The following is a 24,546-nucleotide window of genomic DNA, read 5'->3' on the forward strand; positions in this document are numbered from 1 at the left end:
GTCATGCAAAGCGTGCATCTAGACTTGTCTAGACATCCCCATGCCATCCCATTTAATCCATTACAATTTTTGGAATTGATCAATGGTCGATACATAACTATGAAGTTAGGCAATACTGGGCCATGGCGATAAACAAAGAAATAGCCTGAAGTAGGAGGGAAATTACTTCATATGCACTATGTTCACTGAAGCTTTTGTTTGAGAATCTAGCTTCGGGGATGTCAGATATACACATCCATACTGTAACATAGCTACCTTAACTGTACATAGCTACCTTAACTGTACACAGCTACCTTAACTGTACATAGCTACCTTAACTGTACACAGCTACCTTAACTGTGCATAGCTACCTTAACTGTATATAGCTACCTTAACTGTGCATATCTACCTTAACTGTGCATAGCTACCTTAACTGTATATAGCTACCTTAACTGTGCATAGCCACCTTAATACTGTACCAATCACTGTCATGTTTTGATATGTTTTATATCAGTATTTGTACTTCTGGTTAGATGCTAAACTGCATTTTGTTGTCTGGTACGTGTACTCTGCAATGACAATAAAGTTGAATCTAATCTAAAACATCAAACGGAGACACCGTCTTTGCCCAACTGAGCTCCTCAGATCCTTAATTAGACCCAATCACTGACCTGCCAAGAATGCAACAAATATGTCGACTCAGGCTTGTTAGACAATGGCTAGACATCAGTTATTAATGGTTAACAATGGCCACACATCTGACTTGTTTTATTTGGATGTCCACTCGCAGTTTTGAGATGCCATCCCACCTGCGTCAACCCCATAGTTTGATTATGTTCCAAATCAAAGTTAGTCTTAAACGACTTGTTAGTTATTCCTGGGTATTGGAGAGTTACTAGAAATTCCAGGATATACGTAGATGCACCACTGAACAAACAAAAGGCTGATTACATAATCGCGACACGGAAATCATTTTATGATTCTGAAATAATAAGGATGCCCCAGCTACAGTACGTGTTCTTACTCAGCTGTTGATGTGCAGCCCTAACAGGACATGACATAAGAGTCACATGCTTCTCTATTGTTGAATAAACTACATGGCAGAAGATAGACTGCATATGACGTATATGACGTGACAGATTTCAACCTCCGACTAAATATATTTTGTCCTTGGGGTTTCTTGAAAGGCGCTATATCAATCTCAGCTATTATTATGATTATGATTATTATTTAGGATTATGATTCTTATTATTTTGAGCAGAGAAAAACTCCCAACGAGCCCATACACGTGTTCTACAGGCTACAGTGGATGTGTTTATGGGTCACAAACTAAATAGGTCATGGGAAAATGACGTGACGGCACACAACACAATGTGAACCTGCATAAATGACCACATGTGAAACACATGTGAAGAATCTCTAGAGCTCTCCTGCTGGTTAAGGCAGAACATTCTCCAAGGTGTTAATGAGAGTGAGTAAAGAGTCACAGTTTCGGCAGCCCTGGGATTACTCTGGCACTGTTGCATAATCTCAACCCCTAACATGGGTCCCTAAATCTTCAGAGAACAGCCTCTGGAGAGATATCTCCACTCAGGGTTTTGAGGAGAGAGAGAGAGAGAGAGAGAGAGAGAGAGAGAGAGAGAAAAAAAAAGGGATTAAGATTAATTTGCCTAATTTGAGTGATTGTGTGGAGGAGCATAGAGGATTAAATCGTTCATGGTGGGTCACTCGAGAGATACTGTTCTCTCATTCTATTTCAGCTTTAGAAAATTAGGTTTTGAAACTAATGCCAATGCTCGAGGCTAATTCTTTTCATTGGTATAAAAGGCTGCTTTAGACACATCATACTGTTGGTATAATAATACAGAGAATACGGTTCATTATTCATGTGCAGCATTCATGGGATGTTTCTAGTCAGATCTGGTGCTTTGGTTGTCTATCTTATCTTTGGTGTCCTATCCTCTACCACACACAACAACAACAAAAATCCAAAATAGCTGCTAATTCCTGGTCTGAGAGCTGCGATGTAATTTACTTGCAAAAGTCTACAGCAGTTATTTATTCAATATTACAGGGGATGAGGGTAATGTCCAAGTAAATAGATTAGTAGTTGTATTACTACGAAGAATATAGTATTTGCACAAGACAGAATTGCTACAGAAAATGATAATACAACTAGAATGATAACATGTTGGCTTACTTAAAAGCTCACACTAACAGACAACAGAAATAACTTAAATAGTGAATAGTAAGTACATTAAAATAAAATAAAAACATCACCGTTGTCTGGTAACGGACAAGTGTAACGCCTTTGTAGTCTATAACATGTTTATATAACATTGCATCATTTTCCATTCAATGACTAATTTCCAGCGGTTTAGACAGGAATATTTGAGCGTTGATAAAAGCAAAAAAAAAAAAAAAGTGGGAAACCGATTTGAACAAAAAAGACAATCATTGTAAAGTTCCAATATGTCATGCCTGTTATTCTAAATGGCATCATCGCGAGTCCTGATTGGCCGTCGAGTCGACGATGTTGAGCGGTTGTTCACGCCCAGCGCACTATATGTCATTTGTGACTGGCGAGCAAAGTCACAGTGACAGGCGAAGCTTGACTGGACATACGCACTAAGACGGAGGAGAGCGCAACTCGGACAGCCTTCGTACAACTATCCGCGGCTTAAACTTTTATTTTAAAAGTAAAGAGACAGCAAGGGAGACTTTAATTCACCAAAATGCAGTCCCTCTATCACCATCTCTTCAGCGTACTGTTTGTTTTTGGCAGCCTCCAGATCAACCAAATCACAGAGGCTTGTTCGTGCGCCCTGTCGCACCCGCAAGACGCGTACTGCAACTCTGACATTGGTAAGTCGCATGTTCGTGGAACACCATACAAGACTTTGCCGTTACATCTTGATCGTTTGTATTGGAGTAACAGACTGGTGCAATATAGGTTACTTTCTATCAATAAGAGCCATGTACCGTTTTGGTGAAGCTTCGGATACAGTTATGACATTTATAATCACTGGACTTGATTTAGTATTATGCTACTTTGTGTCATTTAATGGTGCACATAATATGGAAGACTACAGTATCTGATATGCAACTGGCCGATAGGAAAACGACGCAACTTAACTGGCACCGCGGGTAGCCTAATGGGTGTCTTCGATTTCTGCCAAAGTGTTCTTAAAATATATAAACATGATCATTGATCACCCAAAGTCAAATTAAAACATTCTGACAGAGAACCGTTCCTAGTAAGCTATCAGATGCAACGATTTGCGTGGCTACAGCAAGTTTATTTTGAAGAGACTAAATCAGTGCGTCATTTCTCAAATTGGGAAGGGAAGAGGAAGCCTACTTTATTTCCCTCTCGCTATGAGGGGGAAGAGTTAACAGAACTGTATCCATGGAAACAGGTCCCACTGATATCGTTTTTTTTCGGAGCAAATGAACACTTGCTGAGCAATAAAGCTTAACAGGCAGGCAGACAGGAGCGGGCCAACTATTTTACCGCTGCTTGAATATTGCACCCATGTGTGGAGGTTACCAACGGCAAATTAGAATGCACTGCAGACTAGCCTACTGTCCTTGAATAAGTAGCCTGTCTGATTTCCCATATCCAAGAATCAGCATGATTTTTGGTCTGCAAATACGAATTTAGGCTCTTACTGTAGTGGTTGTAGCCTTTATTTCTGTTTTGGGGTGTAACCAATCGATGTCCTCTTGCTGTCAACTGGTGAATTCTGCACAGCAGCTCTGTACTGGTTTTAATTATGAGGCTTATTCCAGTTCCAGTCTTTGTCCTTGTTATGTTGATAGGCTCATTTTCTGCTAGGGTAGCATGTTTACTGTTAAATAGGGGACCAGGGGTACTTATTCATTCCATTCATTTAGGCATTTGATATGGAGATAGGGAGTCTAAGTAGGTATTATAAGCTTAGTTATTTATGGTGCACTTGGTATGTATTTAGTGTTGATTCCATGCATATTCTCCTGTGGAGCTTAGACTCAGACCAAGTTGTAGATTAGATTTTTTTTTGGCCTTCTGAGAAGGGGGGCTTTGTAAGACTTACCACCATGCTTTCATAGTCTCCCTGGAAATAATCTTAATTCAGAAGCTGTTTTTATCAAGGAATGCCAGTCAAGACTGACCATTGTTATTGGATAACACTGGTAAGTGTTGTGGCTTGGAGATCCATCTTTGAGAATGGCAAGAGATTATTCAATATGCCTTAATGACATTAGGTTTTGTGGCATAACTTTGGGTGGTTTCGTGGGAGAAAAAAAGGAAGAGGAAGAGAAAGTGGTCAATTGGGAGAAGTGTGGGCAGTTCATTCACTAGAAATGGATTTGTTGTGGAACAGAACTGCCGGTGGTTGGCAGTGTGAGTCTTCCACCTTCTCCAGTCATCTCTGGAGTGACGTTCTCTGTCGCACGCATGCACGCACGCACGCACATATGCAATCACATTATGTACTAAACTCGCACACCACACACACACACACACACACACACACACACACACACACACACACACACACACACACACACACACACACACACACACACACACACAGCTTTATCAGACACAACCATCACACTTCTATTAGAGAGCTAGAGTGGTCCAATGGCCTGCAGCAAAAGGGGACCAAATCAGTAGGCAGGGTTTTACTGAGGCTGCAACTCCAGTATGACATAATAGGACAGTGTTTTTTGTTGCAAGTGATCACTGGCCAGGGAATCATGTCTGAAGTCTTATGAGAAGTCAAGAGGGATGTCGTTTTCTTTACAACATGGCAACAGTTTGGAAATACTGTACATACCACTCTCACATGCAAAGGTGAAGGTTGACCATTCTTTTCAGGCTAAAATGTTAGCACCACAAACAGTCACATGCACCTTTCATGTCTCTTAAAACAGCTCATCCTATTGGTAAAGAATTGAGTCAGTCGGTCAACAAAATCCCATTTCCGAGCTCTCGGCTCGGCCCAAAATGCGCTTAGAAGGCTTGTGATTTCATGGATGCCTGTTACCTCCTACTGCAAAGGGACAGGTTGGATACAACATGACTGCAAACATGATCATGTGCATCTGTTAGTGGGATATGCTGTATTGGCAGTGAAAAGCTACATACCTACGTACTTAACGGACATGCACACATTCTTCATTCAAGTTAAACAGTCACATCGACCTCATCTGAGCAGTGCTCTAGCAATGCACATTAAGCAATGATAAGGAGTATTGCATTAAGAGGTGAACATAGTGTTGGAGCTGACTGGGGTTGCGATAAAGTTACAGTACTATCACCATGCCAACGCAGGAGACATAGTATATTGTGCAACTGATTAAATCTTTTAGGCAAGATTTTACATGTTAAAAGCTGGTGTATTGTGAGCAAGCTGTAAGTGGAGTTGGACCTATTTGGTTGAAGCATTGCATTTTTGGAAGGTGAAGCAAAGTCGTTATCGCCTGGCAACACCTTGTGTGTTATGATTGATGTGTCGATGTGTGCCCCCTTGACATAGTGTAAACATACAAGTGCTGCAATCTTGTCAAAACAGAGCATGCACAATTTTGATCCAAAACACTCGCACGGTCTCGCATTGCATCACTTCGTCGGAATTAGATTCATGTTTATAGAAAATATGAGATTCTGATAAGAAACAGAGTGACAAAACATCTCTAAAAATATGCAGCACCCACCTCTTAGATAAACTGGAGAAAATTATCAATGGAAGGTTCAAGCATTATTGAATGACTAATGTGTCCCTCTATGTATTCCATTTAATTTCAGCAGCAACTTTCATTGAAGTCATGGAATGTCTAAAACTAGCCTCAGGTCTGAAATGTAAAGGCTAGAGCAAGGATTAACCCTCATCTGTGAGCAGAAGTTATCCGAAGGTCAAACTGTTAGGTTTAAATACATAGGTTTACGTAGCAAGAGTGTGGATACTATAATGAAACGGCGGGCCTGTATGTTTCCTTAACTGCAATGCTCACGGCCAGAGGATCATTTCCACTGTCAACTTCAAAGGTGACACAGTAGAACATGAATCATCTCCATTTAAGACCCCGGAGGCGAGTTCTAAGCATGCTTCCCGTTGTTTCATAGCCCCTTCTCCGTAATCACCAGCACCCGCTACACTATATGAATCATGTTCCCATTGAATGAGGGAAATAACGGTATAAGAAAATACATAGGAAGGACAACATGTTAAGTTTCACCTCCAAACAACCTGAGGGTAACTTTGTAATCAGCATACATACAGCACAGCAGTTGGCAGTGATAGACTGTTGGGTGCTGGCAGTGTAGGAGTTCAACTAGCAAAACCGTCTGTTGACGTTCGTTCCCTCAGTGAACACCCTCGTTGAATTTCCAGACACCGGATGGCTATTTTCGGCCAACTTTTCTGCTGCGTACCTGAGGACTGGGCAGGGACGTGGTTGTTTGGGTGTACAGACCTACTTGGCTGCAATTAAGTGGTGACTGAATCAGCCCCATTCACACGGGGATAGGAGAGGGGCTGTTTCTCCAAAGCTTTTCTTGCGTGAGATTAGGGTTAGATTAGATAGATTTAATATCCCCTCCACCTCTGCACTCGTACCCAAGGTGACAGGAGCAGACCTATACATGCTTGTACCATGCACCACTTCAGAGCAGAAGATTACAGTGGTGGTGTTTATATATGCTTGGACTGGGACAAGAACCCAAAAGAAACTGGAGGGTCGTTTTTTTTGTCCTTCAACAATTGAACGGACATGAGGTAAGGCCTAAGGCTTTGGAAACACTAATGACCAGAGGTCTCAGGAGGTGGGAGTTAGCCTGTATTTTTTCGCAATTAAATGCAGAAAACAGATTGGGTTAGGGCTCGCAGAGTGCTTGGGTTAGGATCAGTAGTTTGTTTGTATTTTATAACGCCACGTTCCTCAGTAATTGTGCCCTATGCGCCGAATACAGTAACCACATCTGTCTTTTACACTATGTAGGCTTGATACGGGAGACAGAACTCTCTGCAACATAGTGTCCGCCGCCATTGGCTCACTCATTCATTCACTCATTGGTGAGTCTGTGAAGAGTCCGGTTATGCTGCTAGCCCTGCTACCTATTATCCTCCCCAATTTTCTTCTCAACAGGTGATCGATCAAACCCCGAGAGGAAGCAGGGTCCTATTATAATGGAATCAGCTCATTGCACTCAAATCAGCTTCATTTCATACGACCAGGCTTGCCTGTTAAAATGGGTCAACAGACCAAAAGGTGCAAGATTCCTTGCAAGTTTGACATGTTCACCCCGTGAGCCAAGCATATTGGGTATCCAAGTCAACCCTTTTCCCCTGACCACATGGACACAGCTTCAATCACCAGTGCTTTACTCTATGTGCTGTACTTTGCCAGTGTTTTAAAATGGGGAAAAACGGACTCTAACATGTTGCAAACCAGCGTGGACATTGGTTTTCTATTCAGGTTAAGTATAATCCCATGACTGGGTTGCTCTAACACCTAACCTCAATACGGGGGAATGTCATTTCAGAGTTTTTTTGTTTTGTTTTTTTGAATGGCAAACTCAGAGTGTCTCATGCTGAGAATCCTTTCTACTCCCACTCGCCTCCAACTTGGACCATGTTCTGCATACTAAAGCATCACTGTAATTTCCACACTTTCGCTATCTAGTGTGCTCTCCCTCTCCCTCTCTCTCTCTCTGTCTGTCTTACTCACACTCCCTCTCTCCCTCTTAATCTCTCTTCCTTTCTTGCACACACTCACACTCGCTCGCTCGCACACGCACACGATTTGCAAGTGCACTTGACAGTCTTTTTAAACCCTGTGAGGGTTAGATTGTCCCTGGTCATGCATTCAGTTTTGCTGTAATTGGAATTTAGCCTGAGGTTGCACAGAAGTTCACAGTCAAAAGTAATGTAAAGCAGAGTTGTAGAATGTTTGATTGAATTAACTTCCCACCTGTCATCACTGGAATGTACCGTTTATTAACCTCTCGCTTTGGGGGAAGACATACTGTGCCGAATGAATTACATTTACTGTCATACCCCAGTTGTTTCTCTTATGATAAAAACCTACTTTGTGGAAAATCCTCTGCAAAATATGAATATGCATGCATCAGTAACAGAATAGCACTCCCCTGTAATTGCTACTGATGCATTACAGCACAGAGAGAGAGGGGCACTTACAGTATATATAGCTGCAAGAGATTCTAGCTAGCTTTGCCCATTATAGTTCAAGTAACTGGTGCTGGTCAGGTGGATATCATATGCAGTGAAATTGGGTTACATAAACACTCACAATTTGGGCCATTTTTAACATGTGGGCCCAGGCTGAGCAGTCATACTGCATTGAAAGGGAACTGTGTGATCACTAGTAAATATAGGCCTAGCATTCAGAACTGTTCTGAGTAAGAGGGCCCTTCCCTTCCCCGGAGGTCAAAGGGTCACCGCAGCGGCTAACACAAATCCTCTGTACTCTGCAGCAGCTGCAGCCTTTCACACATTCCCTGGACCAATGACATCGGCACCACCCAATTAGTGGCTGCCGCCCAACAGCGGGTCCCATCTCGTAGGGCGTTTTTTTGGTGTTGGCGGTTCTGGTTCAGTGATATGACCTATGACCTATGACTCCTTACTACACTTTTTTTTAATAAAAGGCTGGATTGCAAAAGCTCTTTTGATGCTTTTTGGGGGGAATCCTCTCTTTGCAATTAAATGCTGCAAAACAGATTGGGTTAGGGTTGGCAGTAATTGTGCCCTACGCGCCGAATACAGTAGTCACATCTGTCATATAGCATTTCAGTCAGTATAGCAGAGGCTGGCTACGTAACATCGCTTTGAGGCTCATAATATACGAGTTGACAAGAGAGAAAATGCCCTTGGGTCCGTGTTTGAAAAGGTCAAAAAGATTCCCAGAAGAATATGTATAAAGAGGGTTTGAAATGTATTTTTGGTGGATGAGTGGGTTTCCACAAAGCTGTCAATGGTACAGTGTGGCTGACATTGTGTGATGTCGTTCCTAACCAGCAAATTAACGGCATAATATGAGCTCAACGGAAGGCGTCACCTCACCTGCCTTTTGGGACCGGTTTTCTATTAATAAGCTACTCTACACCAAATACGCTGCCCTTTTCTTTGGTCCGTTTCCGTGTGCAACTGGACTAGATAAACACAGACCGTGATACTGGAGAAGATGCCACAACTGCGCAACTCCTCTTCCTTAGCTCTAGAGGAATGAGACACTTTTTTTCCTTTTTTTTTTCCAAGTCTCAGGAATGTGAGCCTCAAAGGAATGTGGAAAGGAAATTCCACGGGGGGAAAAGATAACAAACATCACCAGACTTAGTTATGTCTGTGGTTTCTACGGCGGTGGGGAAGCAGGTGAACTTCACACTAGACCGCCCCCCCGCATGTGGACCCAATCCCCCCGGGGGGGGCCCACGGCACTGATACAGGTACTCTGGGGAGGGTCTATTCATAGGCCTAAATGAGACTTAGCTCATAAGCCGATACCCCCACAATAGGCCCACTTACTTTAACAGGAGTGAAAGCAAACAAAGCCTCCTACCAGTGAACGGTTTCATCTTCGTCGCTGTTTACATGAGGGTGACGGTTGATAAGATCTCTTTCCACTCTGTTCCCAAAAGACAAGGAAGCTTGTTTAAACACAGGAGACAGACACATGGTTTTACGATATAGGTATGAAGCGTAGTAAAGCTGTGGCCTCCTGTCCTGAAGAACTGCTTTGGGACTCCTAGTCTTCGACTGGACTTTTTTTTTGGCAAACAGCAGCAATGCAGAAAATCGGATAAATAGATTAACAATGGTGCCAAACCCAAACACAGTCTTCTCCTGGTCTCTTCTCTCTAGTCAGTTTGCTTAATGAGCTTAGGAAGGGCTATGAGCACGCCCGATGCATTGTAGGGCCCTAATCGGGTGTTGACATCAGCCACCTCTGTTTGGAGTGTTTGATGGGTTGGGATGTTGAACGCATGCCGTGGTCGACCTAATGTTTAGGCCTCTCACTTGTGTGCTTAGCATCATCTGTCTGGTTCCAGACATCACCTGAGGAGGGCCACATAACTTGGTCTGTGACCTCAATTTTTGAAGATTGAATATGTTATAATATTGGATTTTCCAGTGGTTCCAAAATAAGCAGTAAAAAAAGAAGACCTGACCGTAATGACACAAATGACTTATTGTGTGTGTTTGTGTGCCTACTGTCCACAGTGATCCGTGCCAAAGTGGTGGGAAAGAAGCTACTGAAGGACGGGCCTTTTGGCACCATGCGCTACACAGTCAAACAGATGAAGGTAAGCCAACACTGCTCGATATGAGCAGTTCACACATTAGTTAGCACCTTGCTCTACTAACAGTGCAACGAATGAACGTGACACCTACTGCAAGTGCTCTGTGGGCAGACAGATAAAGGCAACAAGGCCCTTCCCCCGTCAATCTTATGTAATCTTGCTTGTACCTCCAAGAGCTGGACTTGTCTCTGGAAAACATCCCTCTGCCATGACAGCCGCCAAGTACAGGCAGGGGACCATAAACACAAACAGGCTCGTAGGCTTTCAAACTAAAGGCAATTCCACAGCCACACAAAAAAAAATAATATATATAATAGTGCATGACTATTGTAAATGTAGTGAATACTTTTGCAATGCTGTTATTATTAAAAAAACACTTATTGTAAAAACATATTATAAAAACAATGTCATAACATGTTGCTACTGTAGTACTTATTCCACCTGTGTAATATCACAAACCCCTCAACCCCATTACCAGGCAATCACAAAACAGTAACTGTTGTACTATGTAACAGGATGTTCATACAACGTCACTTGAGTAATGATTGCAGAGTTACTACACAATTATAGGGGCAACAATATAAAGTGACTTAATTGGATGACTTAAATTGTAGGGCAATCCCAAATTATTTCATTCAAAGTGTCACAGACGCTACTATTAATCAGACATATGGCTACATTATAGCAGTTACATTAGAGGACTATGCTAGAACTGGTTTAATCATTCCTCTTAAACTTTTGACCTGTGGCATCTTTGTCTAATCCATGGTAAACGTGGTTTGAATATGCGTTTGTTTTGGCCTAGGAATCCAGAATAGTAATGGCCTAAAGAGAGACATCGCCTCCCTGTAGACAACTTATAAAGAATGGGTTTCATTACCCCAATAACTTCTTCCCTCCAAAACACACTGAGAGGAGTGCTTTCGCTTTTTCCCAGAAATCCCCCGTTTTCAGTCCCTGTGGTTTTGTCCTGTTTTGTTTTTCTGAGAACAGTACTTCAAACAGGGATTTCCTGTTGTTCCCAGACATGTAAATCACATTGGACAAAACACAACATATCCCGAGGCAAACATTTGTCTTCGTCCGGCAGTGTTTTGTTCTGCGTACCTGAATTAAATTGGAGAAACCTTGTGACAAGGTCACCAACCTGAAAGTCATGTTATGTATTGTAATTACGTCATTTATTTTTCTCATTCAGGGAACTGTTGCCTATTTCTCTATGCTACATTCTTGAAGATCCCATTTTGATTGCTAGTCTTGCTAACAACTCGTTCAGTCCTATTGCGCCACTAGCTTAGAGGTGCCATTTGTAAATGCCACTCATAACATCCATGCCAGGTTAATAACCCACTGTTATTAATGCTTTGCAGATGTACAAAGGATTCAACAAAATGCAGCATGTTCAGCACATCTACACAGATGCCTCTGAGAGCTTGTGTGGAGTCAAGTTTGACATCAACAAATACCAGTACCTGATCACAGGTAAGTCGTCGTCATCCTACCTAGTATTCTACTTTCTACTGTACGAACGGTTGCCGTGGTAGTGTCAAAAAAGTATTTTTTTGAAAATAATGCTCAACGCCCCTTGATAAATAATGAGCGATACATGAAAAGTAGAGTAAAATGAGAGGCGACTCAAGCCTGTCAATTGGGTGAACTCCTGCTTGGGTCTCTTGGGTCTGCTTCCCTAACTCCCTCTCTGCGGCACGTCCGACCACAAAGGAAGGGTTGCTAACGGCGGACTGAGTTTGTTTGGTTTAAATGCGACCCCCCCCCCCCCCTCCCCGAGGACTTCTTGACTGCTCTGTGACACAAACTTTCCCACTATTTATAACCTCCTGTTTGCCACTGTGCAAGGAGGAGGGGGAGGCAGGGGGCAGTTTTGGGGTGCATTTCCTTCTCCTTTGGGGCAGGCACAGCAGAAAACTGTTTTGCCTCTCCCCGTATAATTAACAGTCAGCAGGAAGTTCTGGCAATTTCTAGCTGCAGCATTTATGAGTTGCTATTTCAAGATGAGGAGCAGTTTGGTTTTAGACCTACCTATGCACCGTAGCTGATTGGTGTATGTTACCGTCACTACGTTCAAAAACTGTAAACATGCGAGCAGTGCCAACGGGAGGAAATCGCCAGGCAACATGGGGTGTGTTTATTGTAGCTGAGTAACGATGACATCACGGCCATCCAGCTCTGGTTTTGAGAGTCTATAATTGGGTCTGGTCCTTGGGCCCACTGTATCAGGACTCAATTACAGGCATTTTAAGTACGCCGAGGCCTGTGAGATCAGCTCCACGGCTTGCCTTTGATCAAGCCTGAGTGCTTTGCCCCTGATTAGCTTTGTAGAAGCTACCCACCACCTAATAACTCCTCAAGCGACTGCGGTAATCCATAGGGGGGTCTAAGAGGCACATGATTGTGAGCTGTCAGATCCCTGTGCAATGACGCCATAGAAGCAGAGTAGTGCTGTTCTCGAGTGCAGGCGTGCACCTGTTTCAGGGGTTGTGATCGGCGGTAAGCTGTGAACTGCCAAAACCTAAAAATAGATATCCCATGACCTTTGGATATTCCAAAATAGGGGTGTTGGTTTAATATGGTACTTACTGTACAAGATTGTCTTACCATAGTTAAAAGGTTTAGACCGCTTGACTGGTGTATTTACAGTATGATACTGGAATGGCCGATTATGAAATTGACAAAATGATGTCAGCTGAACTGCCTCGTGGTTTGATAGGGGGTTGTTGTTCGTTCTTCAGTTTCCGGGAATACACAAACTATTGTTATCAATGTTTTACAGCCATCCATAGACTTACGCACTGGAACTAACCTGCTCTGCCTCTCCCCTCAGGCCGCGTGTTCGACGGCAAGGTCTACACCGGCCTGTGCAACTTCAATGAGCGGTGGGAGCGCCTCTCGCTGGCCCAGAAGAAGGGCATCAACCACCGCTACCAGCTGGGCTGCAACTGCAGGGTGAGTGGCAACCAGTGTGGCGCCCCTGGGGAGGATAAGGAGGCCCAGCAGCAGACCGGTGGCGGAGCCAGGAAGAGGGGCAGGGGCCGTGGCAAAGAGAGAGGAGGGAAGGGCAGGGGGAGAGGCAGGCAGAACGCCCTGCTAAAGCAGATATTCCCACTCTGAGCATCTACTACCCTGCTCCGCTATAAGACTCGTCCCTAGAGAAAGGGCATTGTGCCCTCATCATCCTCACAAGACACTTCATAATCTCCACGATGTGTTATTCAAGTATCCGGTGATGCTGTAGAATAGGGGGCAAAAAAAAATCATGTTCGCTTAGAATGACCACAGTAGCCTTACATATATAGGCTGAAATAGACGTACCTTTAAGGTTAGTTTATGCTAATGAGCTGCAGCCATGATGCAACCATTGCCAAACAACTTCTGATATTATTATCTTTCTTACAGTATACTTGTTTTCCCTCTATTGTAACCCAATGCAAGAATGAGTATTTTACAGAATTACCATGAATATATAGTATATCAATCGGAATACATACATAGCACGTTTCAAGTGTCTGACTCTGAACTATGGTTGAAGAGCACATTAAGTACAATGCCACTGTGTTAGGGTGACCAATGAGAAACCACATCCATTACCTGTAGCTTTAAAATAGTACCTTCTATGATTGTAGGGTCATACTTGTGAATTCCAGATGGTGGCTGAATGACACACGCTTTAGCTACTATTGCAATCACTACAATGAACCAGGAAGTGAAAAGCACCTCCTTCCATTTTTACATCAACTTGGATAATATATGTCTGTGAATGACAGTGAACGAAGAGACCGAGAATGATCAGAGAGAGAGAGAGAGAGAGAGAGAGAGAGAGAGAGAGAGAGAGAGAGAGAGAGAGAGAGAGAGAGAGGAGGAGATTTAGAATGATCTTTGGGAGTTTATGAAATTGTTTTAACTACACTGGAATATTTTTCTGTCATTCCAAAAATCCAAAATTCCCGAGCTTTGGACGGACCCCTCCCCCCCCCCTTTATGCTCAACCTGCTCCTGCACAGCCCGCAGTCTACATTCATAAAGATCACGCTGTACTGTACGGCTCCAGACATCTGGTCGGGCCATCGGCCCCGTCAACAGGCCTAAGTGCATTGCCAGACAGGAGTGCGCTGTGCACATGCGGGCCAACGCCTCCGAGCCGTGCCCAGAGGAGCCGGGAGGCGTGGACGCCCAGAGACGTCGGGCAGGTCTTAGAGGCTACGACTAGCGAGGGTGACTTAACACGGCAGCCAGGGCGTCAGGAGTGAAAATAACTCTTATTTATACTTTCCATCCCCTAATCCAAGTATCCATCCCCTAATCCCCCAGCTTGGACATCACCCGCCGTGTTATTGGGTCGTAAATTGCCCCGTTTCCACCGTGGATTAATCTGAGGCAGTTTTTTTTTTCTTGAACAGATCTGTTCAAGATCTGAATTGTTGAAAGAAAGAAAGAAAAAAAAATCACTCAAACGTGTTCTAGCGATACGACATCGTATTGTGTGGAGTGGGCGCCTATACAGCACTACTGTATATACAGCAGGCTCCATTGCTTTCTATCAGGAGCAACACTATCCCAGAGGCTCTGTTAGCTTCTGTATCTACCACACAGATCAGCACGGGCGTCACACTTCACCGGGACCGGAGCCAAATCATTAAACACGCTGTCATGCTTTGTGTTCTTCCACAAAAGATGATTTACAGCTGAGGAATGCAGGAAGGATGCTATACTGGAAAAAAATAAATCATTCCCTGCAAATGTACCATTTTAAAATCAGGAAATAATAAAAAACAACATGTACATACACTTGGATCCTGGAAAGAAATTATTTGTTTTTTCATGAATAGCGAACTGTACAGGTACATGACATTGCCTTTCCAATGCCGTATTTTTTCTCTCTCTCTCCTTAGAACCAAAAATAGTCAAATTGTATTCCTCCACACATAATGAGTCACAAAATGCATTCGGCTTTAGCTACAGTATACTCCTCCAGCTCTCTGCAGTTGATTCCTCTGCTTGTCATTACATAGCATTACACAGCTTCTACTGAAACCCCCCCCCCAAAAAACACCTTCAATCGTCCTAAAACACACAAGGGGTTTTATCACTCTCTCAAAGTCTTGGTCCATCAGTTCATGAGTCAGATTCCGATCCGTCACCTTTGAAGCCGTTGCTGTTAGCTAAGAGGCTGTATGTGTGAGTAGGCAGCACCTGGAGGAGGACATGATAAGAGATCTTACAGTTCCACACAGGTTTAGTGACTTCGCTTTCCTCTCCAGGGTCCAATTAGATTCATTGTCAGACCCATTGAGGGAATTAGCTATAATAGCAATTCTTTTTTTAGAATGAATTCCATAAACTACACAAAGAAACTTGACTCACCACTGGCTGATTCAACCCAATCATGTGCAATCACTTTTTCTCCTGATCAACTCTCTCTTGTGAACCACAATATTGCATTGCTTCAGCCTGTCCTTGAAAGCTAATTCTGCCTTGGCCTTTGTTCATGTATGCTCGACTGTAGACTCACTGTGCCCGAACTTGTATTTTCCAAATTTGCTTTTTAGACGAAAATTGAGCTCCCCATGTCCTCAAAATGAATAAGACATCTGATAACGTCTGTCGAATTGGGGTAGACACTTTTGCTTGTTCAAACAAAAATGGCACAGTGAGTCTATGCTAGTGTGACACAGTGAGTCTATGCTAGTGTGACACAGTGAGTCTATGCTAGTGTGCGCAATATTACATTTTTTTTTTCTGCTTTAAGGCTACATCTCTAGTTTCGCTCCTCTCTCTGTAGATTAAGCCCTGCCACTACCTGCCCTGCTTTGTGACCTCAAAGAACGAGTGCCTGTGGACGGACATGCTGTCCCACTTCGGCTACCCCGGCTACCAGTCCCGGCACTACGCCTGCATCCAGCAGAAGGAGGGCTACTGCAGCTGGTACCGGGGGATGACCTCCCGCGACAAAACCACCATCAACGCCACCGATCCCTGAGCGTAATCCACTTCCCAAACTCCTCCTCCCCTTGTTCTCTCACCCCACCCACCCCCCCCCCCTTCCCTGAACTTCATCCCTCGTCACCCATAGCGTATTATAACAGGACTCTTACATTTAAACCGGCCCCCGAGAAAAACCACGCCCTGACGAAACAAATCAGAACAAAAATAAATCAGTGCCTGTCTCACAGCACTTCCGTTGGAAACAATACCCTTTTTTCTATTTCATACTGTACATTTCAGTCCCCCCCCCCCCCGGCCCCCACTTACTTCTCCTACACTACTAAATTAGACCTAATTCTTGCACCAAAATATTCTTAGTCAACCTTGTTGAGAATGCAATAGAGATGGCCCTCTAGAATGCATGGGCTTTTTGAACTATAATGAGGCTTATCTTGGTGGGATATCACTTCAGAAGTGTTTCAAGCAATAAACGAGGGTTGGAAAGGATCGTATGTTAAGTGTGAGGCGCGGAACTACAGTATGAACTACTGTAGAAGCTAAGGCAACACAATGCTTATTCCCCACATAGTTATGCACAGTAACCAGACACATTGTCACCAGTATGAGGACAGTGCCAACAAAGTATGATTTCCGAAAGCAATACCTCTTGCTGCAGTCACACAAAGGTATTCTATTGGTATTTAATAATTGTTTTGATTCACTTTAAGTGTATATCTATATATATGTTCACAGTTTATACTGTCAACATCAACATGTCTATTTATGGATGATACAATCTCTGCTCCCCAGACTGTTTGAAATGTAAAGTTCATTTTTGGTTCTTTTGAATCACACTTTATATGAATGCATTGATAATATTGAAGAATTGATCATAAAAAAAAAACTATATTTTTCACCAAAAGCACTAGAAATAACATTTACAGCTCAAACATAATGGAATACTTAATCTATGGCAGAGAATTGGATACAATGTTTTATTTTATTTTGCTGTATATGATATAAGCTACAAATCAATGAACTGTTGACTCAACTGAAACCTCTGTAGTACATTTATTTATCTGTCATGAATCAGACAATATCCATTCAAATACAAACATAGATTAATAATCCTACAATAGCCAAACGTGTGTGTATCTATCTGGCAAACACTGTATAACCACCACTACCCATAATGACGGACCAGAATCTCAAATTGTGTTTGTAAGACATTGACTTCATGTTAGTTCTGTGTTTGATCCACCTTCAGCAGATCTCTGAATGACGGTTCTGAATCACTGTTCCCATCCTGGTACTCAAGAGGGGGGGGACTTCTCACTGCTTCAATCAGAGCAGAAGGTTTCAGACAAAAAAGTGTTTTCATAATTGTATATTCCATTTTTTTTTCTTTCTTTTTTTTTTTTTAAAGTATTTAACTATTTCAAATGAACAGATGAAAATAACACCATTGTCACTAAACTCTTCTACTTTTGTTTCCATCTGGGGAGTTTTTTTTTTTTTTTTTTTTTACAGTACAGCATCTTCAGTCCATTCCGTTGTTAAGACACAGAAATGCCTCAGTAGGAGTGAGAAGTCCTTGGACAGTCATTGAAATCCTCGGCTTCGGCCACGGCTCCATTGTTTTCACAAAAGGCCAGATCCAATTTGGCTGTTCGTGACGTTAGAATTATAAGGTTCTATCTCCATTTTTGTCAGAATTGAGTTTTGTACATAATCTGATCCATTATGTGTTTATTAATGCCTGTGTGGTGTTATTTTTAAAATGTTGACATTTTTGAGTTAGTAATTCATAAAATTAGGTTCCATCTCACAAAACATAATGGAATGTAAAAACTTTGACGCTCAATATCTCTGAACTACCCTAAACGGAGATAGAACCTTATCATTCTGAGCTCACGTGTTGTAGAGTGAACGGCCCTTGCATTAGGGAAGGATATCTGGAACTCCGTCTTGTTTCCTTCCCACAAGGAATTTGTCTTACAGTACATGATGCAAATTATCCTTGGCACCATAATATGTAGAAATGAATCAGAAAGCATGTACGCTTCCTTTATATTCTTCACTCAACTCAACTCAGAACAGAACAAATTATACAACCAGCGAATTATCCACCAGTGTAGAATCCGGTGGAGGAAGTATCCCTCCTTATCGTGTTTGCGTGTTTGTCTCCTTATCGTATCTGTGCTTCTCCCTGCTGTTGACACCTCCTCCAGGCTTTGGCTAAGGTTGAAACAGAAGCCAGTGCCAGAGGTGGTGGCAGCCCCTCAGTCGTCTGAGAGGGCCACTGTGATATCACTAAAGGCTCAGCTCGCTCCACACTCCCTGTTCTTTTCAGCACTTTTGCAATAGAGGTCATTTAGCGTCAAGAAAAACATTGTGCTCTGAGTCTAGTTGTATTTGTTGTACAGTAGGTCTGTCCATTCACTCCTGTAGGGAAGGTTCAGGGAGGGATCCTCTCCGTCCACTTCTTTGGCCACCATCTACTCCATGTCTGGCTCTCAATCTTGAGTTGGTACCAAATCTCTATAATCTGGTTTTGCAAGGTTCTTTCTCCGGCTGTGGCATCTCTGTCTCAGTATTTTTTGTGTGGTTCATGTTTTTGTAAATATACTGTCTGCTTAACACAGAAACACTTGGTCAAGTGGATCCCGAGTGCATTAAAAAGCAAACTGGCAAAAGGCTGTGTACAGTGGTGTGTATACACAGATTCCTAAGGGTTGGGGGGGGGGCGCGAATGTTCCCTTGTAGGGGTTACAGAAATGTTTGACTTAATTTCTGTGTTTTATATTTTTATAATAAAGATTTAATGAAAAATGGGCAATGAGAGTCTGCGTTGATCTGTGTTTCCAACCAAGTTTTATGGTTTAAGCTCACTTTTAAGTCCTTTACTTAGAGAAATATCTTTGTAATATCATTTAACTATTTCTCTAGCACAACGTTACATAACGGAGTGACACAAATACATTCACAAACACCATGTTAGGATTTCACTTACGCACACAATCGACATTGAACTGTATTGACCTTGTTCAGTTGCGTAGAAAGAGCGATGTCAAATGGATTTACACACGCAACCTCTTGATTACTGTACATGGTAGCAAGCTTTAAAACAGCTCTCACCAAAAGCAGATCAACATTGCACTTGACAGTTTTTAGCAAAATGTGCCAACTCACCTTAAGTTGCGCGTTAAAATGGTCTCGTTAAAATGGTCTCGTTAAAATGTATGGGAACATCGGACGTCCCTTACTGCTAAACTGAGACAATTGAGTTGTTATGACTACGTAGAGGACATTTCTCGGTAGTCTGTGAAGAGCCATCAACTCAACTAATGTGAGTGGAAAGTACAACAAGAGAATATGAAATTGGGCATCCACTGCACACATTTACTGAGAGAGATAAACAATAGAAGCTGAACTGGCTGGAGACTTTAGTAGAAGCAGCTTGCAGATTTAAAAATCGGTTTCTCTGCAGACATTCTCAATTCACTATTGATTTACTGAGCACTATGAATATTAATTTGAAGATGGGGAACGTGGTAAATAGGAACACACAAGAAATAAACAGTCAGGCACTCACCATCTGTGTGTGGTTGGGGTAAAAGGTTTGTTCATTCAGTGGGAACTTTTCCGGGCCAAGAGAGTGATAGAGTTTAATCATGTGGGAAAACTGCAAAGCAAAAAAGAAAAAAACATTGAGACACTCAACCTGTGCCCTCTTACAGAACCTTGCCAATTCTAGAATAAAGAGTGTCTTAACAGTACAATACATCAACAGGGCATTATGAATTTCGTAGCACCAAACAAGGCCCATTAAAGGAATACAACACAACCGTAATAAACATTTATATAAAATGTCAGCGTCTTGTATAGAGAGCTTGGCCTCGAAAGTGCTTCGCAAGATTGCCCTGCATAGTCACCCCCCAAGGATTGTTTTGGCTAACTCGGGAAAATGTTTCGTCTGGGTTCGAAGACTGAAGACTGTATCCATCCAATAGAAACCTGGCAGCGTGCCAGCACACCTTGCCACCGTGGTGCTGTTAAACCAGGGTGAATAATAACGGCTCCCGCCGGAGGCCGCCTGGTCTCCCTGCTCCAGAGACAGGTGTTATGGCTCCCTTTAATAGCCCAAATAAATCAGTCTGAGGCAGCCGCTGAGGGCCTCAGTGCTAGGCTCCCCTACGTGGGGTAAAGGGAGGTGGGGAGGCAGGGTTATGGTAATGGATCGCTTACCACCCAGGGTTTGCTGCAGAAGTTGTAGATGGAGAGGAGAGAGTTGATGCTGGGGACACCCCCGAACTGAAGGCCAATCACAAGGCTCCGGAAGTCCTCCCCGGGGGTCATGCTGTAAGCGTGCTGGCGAATCAGGACAAAGTCTGCCTTGAAGGATCTGCACAGGGGAAAAAGGTAACAAGGGACATGAGATAATGGTACACCAATGTTTTTTCTTGCTTTCAAGGCAAAAATAACAAACTGTTTCTGTATAAACAGATTGAAACACATTGAAATATGAGAGAGAGACGGGGAGAGAGAGACAGAGAGAGAGAGAGAGAGAGAGAGCAGTGGCTGTGAACATCTGTGTGCCTCATGGACTGCTGCTGCTACTAATGACATCTTCTAGGGCTTATCCATATGACAAACTGGTTTATAATTGAGTAATAAACTGCTTCTAAGTTAATTATTGACTAATAATAAACCCTTTTACAAATGTGACTGTAATATGTTACCTTAAAGTGTTACCCAAATTACAAAGTTGGGAGAATTTGGTGGTCATTATTGACTTTGAAACGGGCTCCAGACCTCAAAGTTGTGCAGTCGAATGCGCCCAGTGGAATACAGTATTTCTCAGGGCACACAACCACCGTAGCTCTTGAAGACTCGTTTCTAAAGTCAGACCCTGCAGCTGTGACTGCTCGGGCCCAGGCTGATAGTACCTGTCACCGCATTAACACGTTGCGTTTTTCAACCCACTGTTTACAAAAAAAAAGGGGCACCATTATTCAAAAGAACAAAAGGAGAGGAGGGCGAAAGAGCACGCATTGGAGAACCTAATCTTTTTGGACCATCTATCCAATTAACGCAGCCTAATCCCTCCTCATTACAAACTGTTCTGGGAACAGGGCCAAGCGACCCATCAGGGACTGGAAGGGTTGTATTACATCTGGGTATGATTAAGATAAAGAGAGAAACATTCCGTTCGACTGAAGGCAGGTATGCAGACCGAGGTTTTTATTTTTTTTCGTACCTTAAATCAGCTTAGATTCAGGTATCTTACATCTGAGGCGGGGGGGATGTAAATTAGGTTCTCGGATTGGCTGACAACTCTTTGAACACTCGATCCATCCTGCAACTTAGGATCTGGAGAATGGTGCCATTTTAATGTATTGAATCAATAATCTTACATTCAACCGAACAAGTCTGTCGAGCTGGTTAAAATGATTCGCAATGGACTTTAGCAGTTGTTAATGAATTGTTAATGTCTAAACTCTCTGGCAAAGGCAGGTGCTGATTGAGTTGAGGAGAAGGGGTCAATTACAGTATGAAGCTAATAACAGGGTATAACTCTCAACTTAGACACACACACACACACACACACACGCACGCACACACACACACACACACACACACACACACACACACACACACACACACACTCTCTCTGGACAGCAGCCATTAGGTGCAGCTTGTGGGCTGAGCCCATAGCCACACTCTCACACACTTGGGCCGTGAAGTGTTGCTTATGTAAGACAACAGCAGCACGACTCACCGGATCATTGAGAGCCGTCACGGTCATGGCAACAGGGAGACTACAGTGCAGCTGCTCTTTTTATAATGTTGTGCTCAGCCACAATGGCACCGCAACAACACCTGATCTGTTTATGAATCTGTTTATTGGGGTACAGACTACGCTCAAACGTTCAAGTGCACGCATTTATTTTGTTACCTGACAAAACAAAAATCACCTGTGATTTTTTTATGTGGTGCGTTTCAACTCGATAGCTTATTGAATAACTATGCTTCAATTAAACGACAGGTGAGCTGACAGACAAAGTCGTTCAAACTAAATACCAAAGGACCCCGAAAAGCAGGTCATGGACGGTGGGCTTGCACCCATCTATTCCGTCATTAACATAGAGATGCAAGTCGTGATTCGACTCAATGGCATAGTTTTCACCGGGCTACGGCTAATGGCTGCATCGCCCCACAGCGGCGCGCCATTAGCACGCCTATTTCAGCCATTAACTTTGTTATTGGTCTCATAAAAGAGTCTTATTTTTCGCCAGAGTGACGCTCCCCTACGGATTGTGGATCGCATCGCAGCCGTGAACTTGTAGTTTTTTACGATCCCAATCGCTCAGGCCCAATAGCGATCGCTTCCCGGGCGATATGCAAATGCACCCTTTGAATTGCTCATCAGCGTTGCAATAAAGGGTGTTTAATGTGGACGGAGGTGATGAAGCTGGGTTAGTGATTGGGAAGAGAGAGAAGGGAGGAGGGGGTGGATCTATGCAATTCAACATTCATGGGCTATTAAAGGGTAGGGCCGTTACAGAACCATTTAAACAGGCATTCAAACAGACACAATAAAAAGAAACTTGGGGTAACACTGAACATTAAGTTGTCTTATAGCTGTGTAATAAACACATTAAGTTGTCTTATACCTGTGTAATAAACACATTAAGTTGTCTTATAGCTGTGTAATAAACACATTAAGTTGTCTTATATCTGTGTAATAAACACATTAAGTTGCCTTATAGCTGTGTAATAAACACATTAAGTTGTCTTATATCTGTGTAATAAACACATTAAGTTGTCTTATACTTGTGTAGTAAACACATTAAGTTGTCTTATATCTGTGTAATAAACACATTAAGTTGTCTTATATCTGTGTAATAAACACATTAAGTTGTCTTATACCTGTGTCATAAACACATTAAGTTGTCTTATATCTGTGTAATAAACACATTAAGTTGTCTTATATCTGTGTAATAAACACATTAAGTTGTCTTATAGCTGTGTAATAAACACATTAAGTTGTCTTATAGCTGTGTAATAAACACATTAAGTTGTCTTATAGCTGTGTAATAAACACATTAAGTTGTCTTATATCTGTGTAATAAACACATTAAGTTGTCTTATATCTGTGTAATAAACACATTAAGTTGTCTTATCCCTGTGTAATAAACACATTAAGTTGTCTTATAGCTGTGTAATAAACACATTAAGTTGTCTTATAGCTGTGTAATAAACACATTAAGTTGTCTTATACCTGTGTAGTAAACACATTAAGTTGTCTTATACTTGTGTAATAAACACATTAAGTTGTCTTATAGCTGTGTAATAAACACATTAAGTTGTCTTATACCAGTGTAATAAACACATTAAGTTGCCTTATATCTGTGTAATAAACACATTAAGTTGTCTTATACTTGTGTAATAAACACATTAAGTTGCCTTATAGCTGTGTAATAAACACATTAAGTTGTCTTATACCCAGGGGTGAAAGTGGTTTGAGTTTCTTACAGGAACTATAGGCTACTACCCCAACCTTCATCGTTTCATATTGTTCTCCTCCTGCCCCCAGCTTCATGCATCCCTGAACACACACATCGTGGTGTTGGTGTCGAAATTAGAAACACTTTAGGGCTGCCATGTTTCACCAAAAGTTTGGAGTGAGAGTTTTTGGTGGTGGAGCGACCCAAAACTGTGCACGTTTTGGTAGCGGCGGCCCCTCTCTCCCACACAATTATTTGTGCTAGTTTCCTGCGATTTTAAACCAGCACAAGAAATGAAAATAATTGGAACATTTGATAAAACAAGAGAAATTCAGATAATATATCTTAAGTCTTAATAAACAAATACAGTAGCCTACAGAGTCTAAAACAAAATTGGGCCTCATCAAGTGAACTCAACCCCTTGGTCAGCAGCAGAAAGACCCTTGGTCATCATCTTATATACAGTGCATAGATGGCTATCATGTTATACAGTACATACCAGGGTTTTTCCTGGGTCAAAATCAAGCCTTGGAGGTTGATGTTGTGCACGCGCAGTGCACCCAAATTTTCTTTGAGGGACCTCCAATTGTTGTATTTGTATTGTAAATTGTAATTATTATTATTAATAATAATAATAATAATAATACGATGCGATTTGAAAGTACCAGTAGGCTACCAGATACGTATGCACATATTTTGCTACCAGGGTTGCCAGATGGAATTGACAATTTCCAGCCCAACCAGTCTACAAGCTGCCGAATCCACCCGTCCAGTGTGACCAAAAGTAGCCCAATCTGGCAACAC

At 42.4% G+C, this 24,546-nt stretch overlaps 2 protein-coding genes across 2 annotated transcripts in view; one reads left to right on the forward strand and one right to left on the reverse strand.

Moving 5' to 3' along the window:
• Window positions 1-24,546, reverse strand: part of syn3 (synapsin III) — a gene marked incomplete at both ends in the record, with an annotated part of 62,112 nt that overhangs the window by 30,519 nt on the left and 7,047 nt on the right. The window contains 2 exons of the mRNA XM_080538398.1: window positions 19,827-19,916; window positions 20,480-20,636. Coding sequence (XP_080394524.1) covers window positions 19,827-19,916; window positions 20,480-20,636 — 247 coding nt within the window. The remainder of the gene's footprint in view (window positions 1-19,826; window positions 19,917-20,479; window positions 20,637-24,546) is intronic.
• LOC308163262 (metalloproteinase inhibitor 3) lies at window positions 2,715-16,286 on the forward strand (the record flags this gene model as incomplete). Its single annotated transcript, XM_080537445.1, has 5 exons — window positions 2,715-2,844; window positions 10,212-10,294; window positions 11,662-11,773; window positions 13,134-13,255; window positions 16,089-16,286. The coding sequence occupies 5 exons, from the start codon at window positions 2,715-2,717 to the stop codon at window positions 16,284-16,286; spliced, it is 645 nt and encodes a 214-aa protein (XP_080393571.1).

This window comes from Nansenia antarctica (genome assembly GCF_963989245.1).
Source record: "Nansenia antarctica genome assembly, chromosome: 8".
NCBI classification, from domain to species: Eukaryota; Metazoa; Chordata; class Actinopteri; order Argentiniformes; family Microstomatidae; genus Nansenia; species Nansenia antarctica.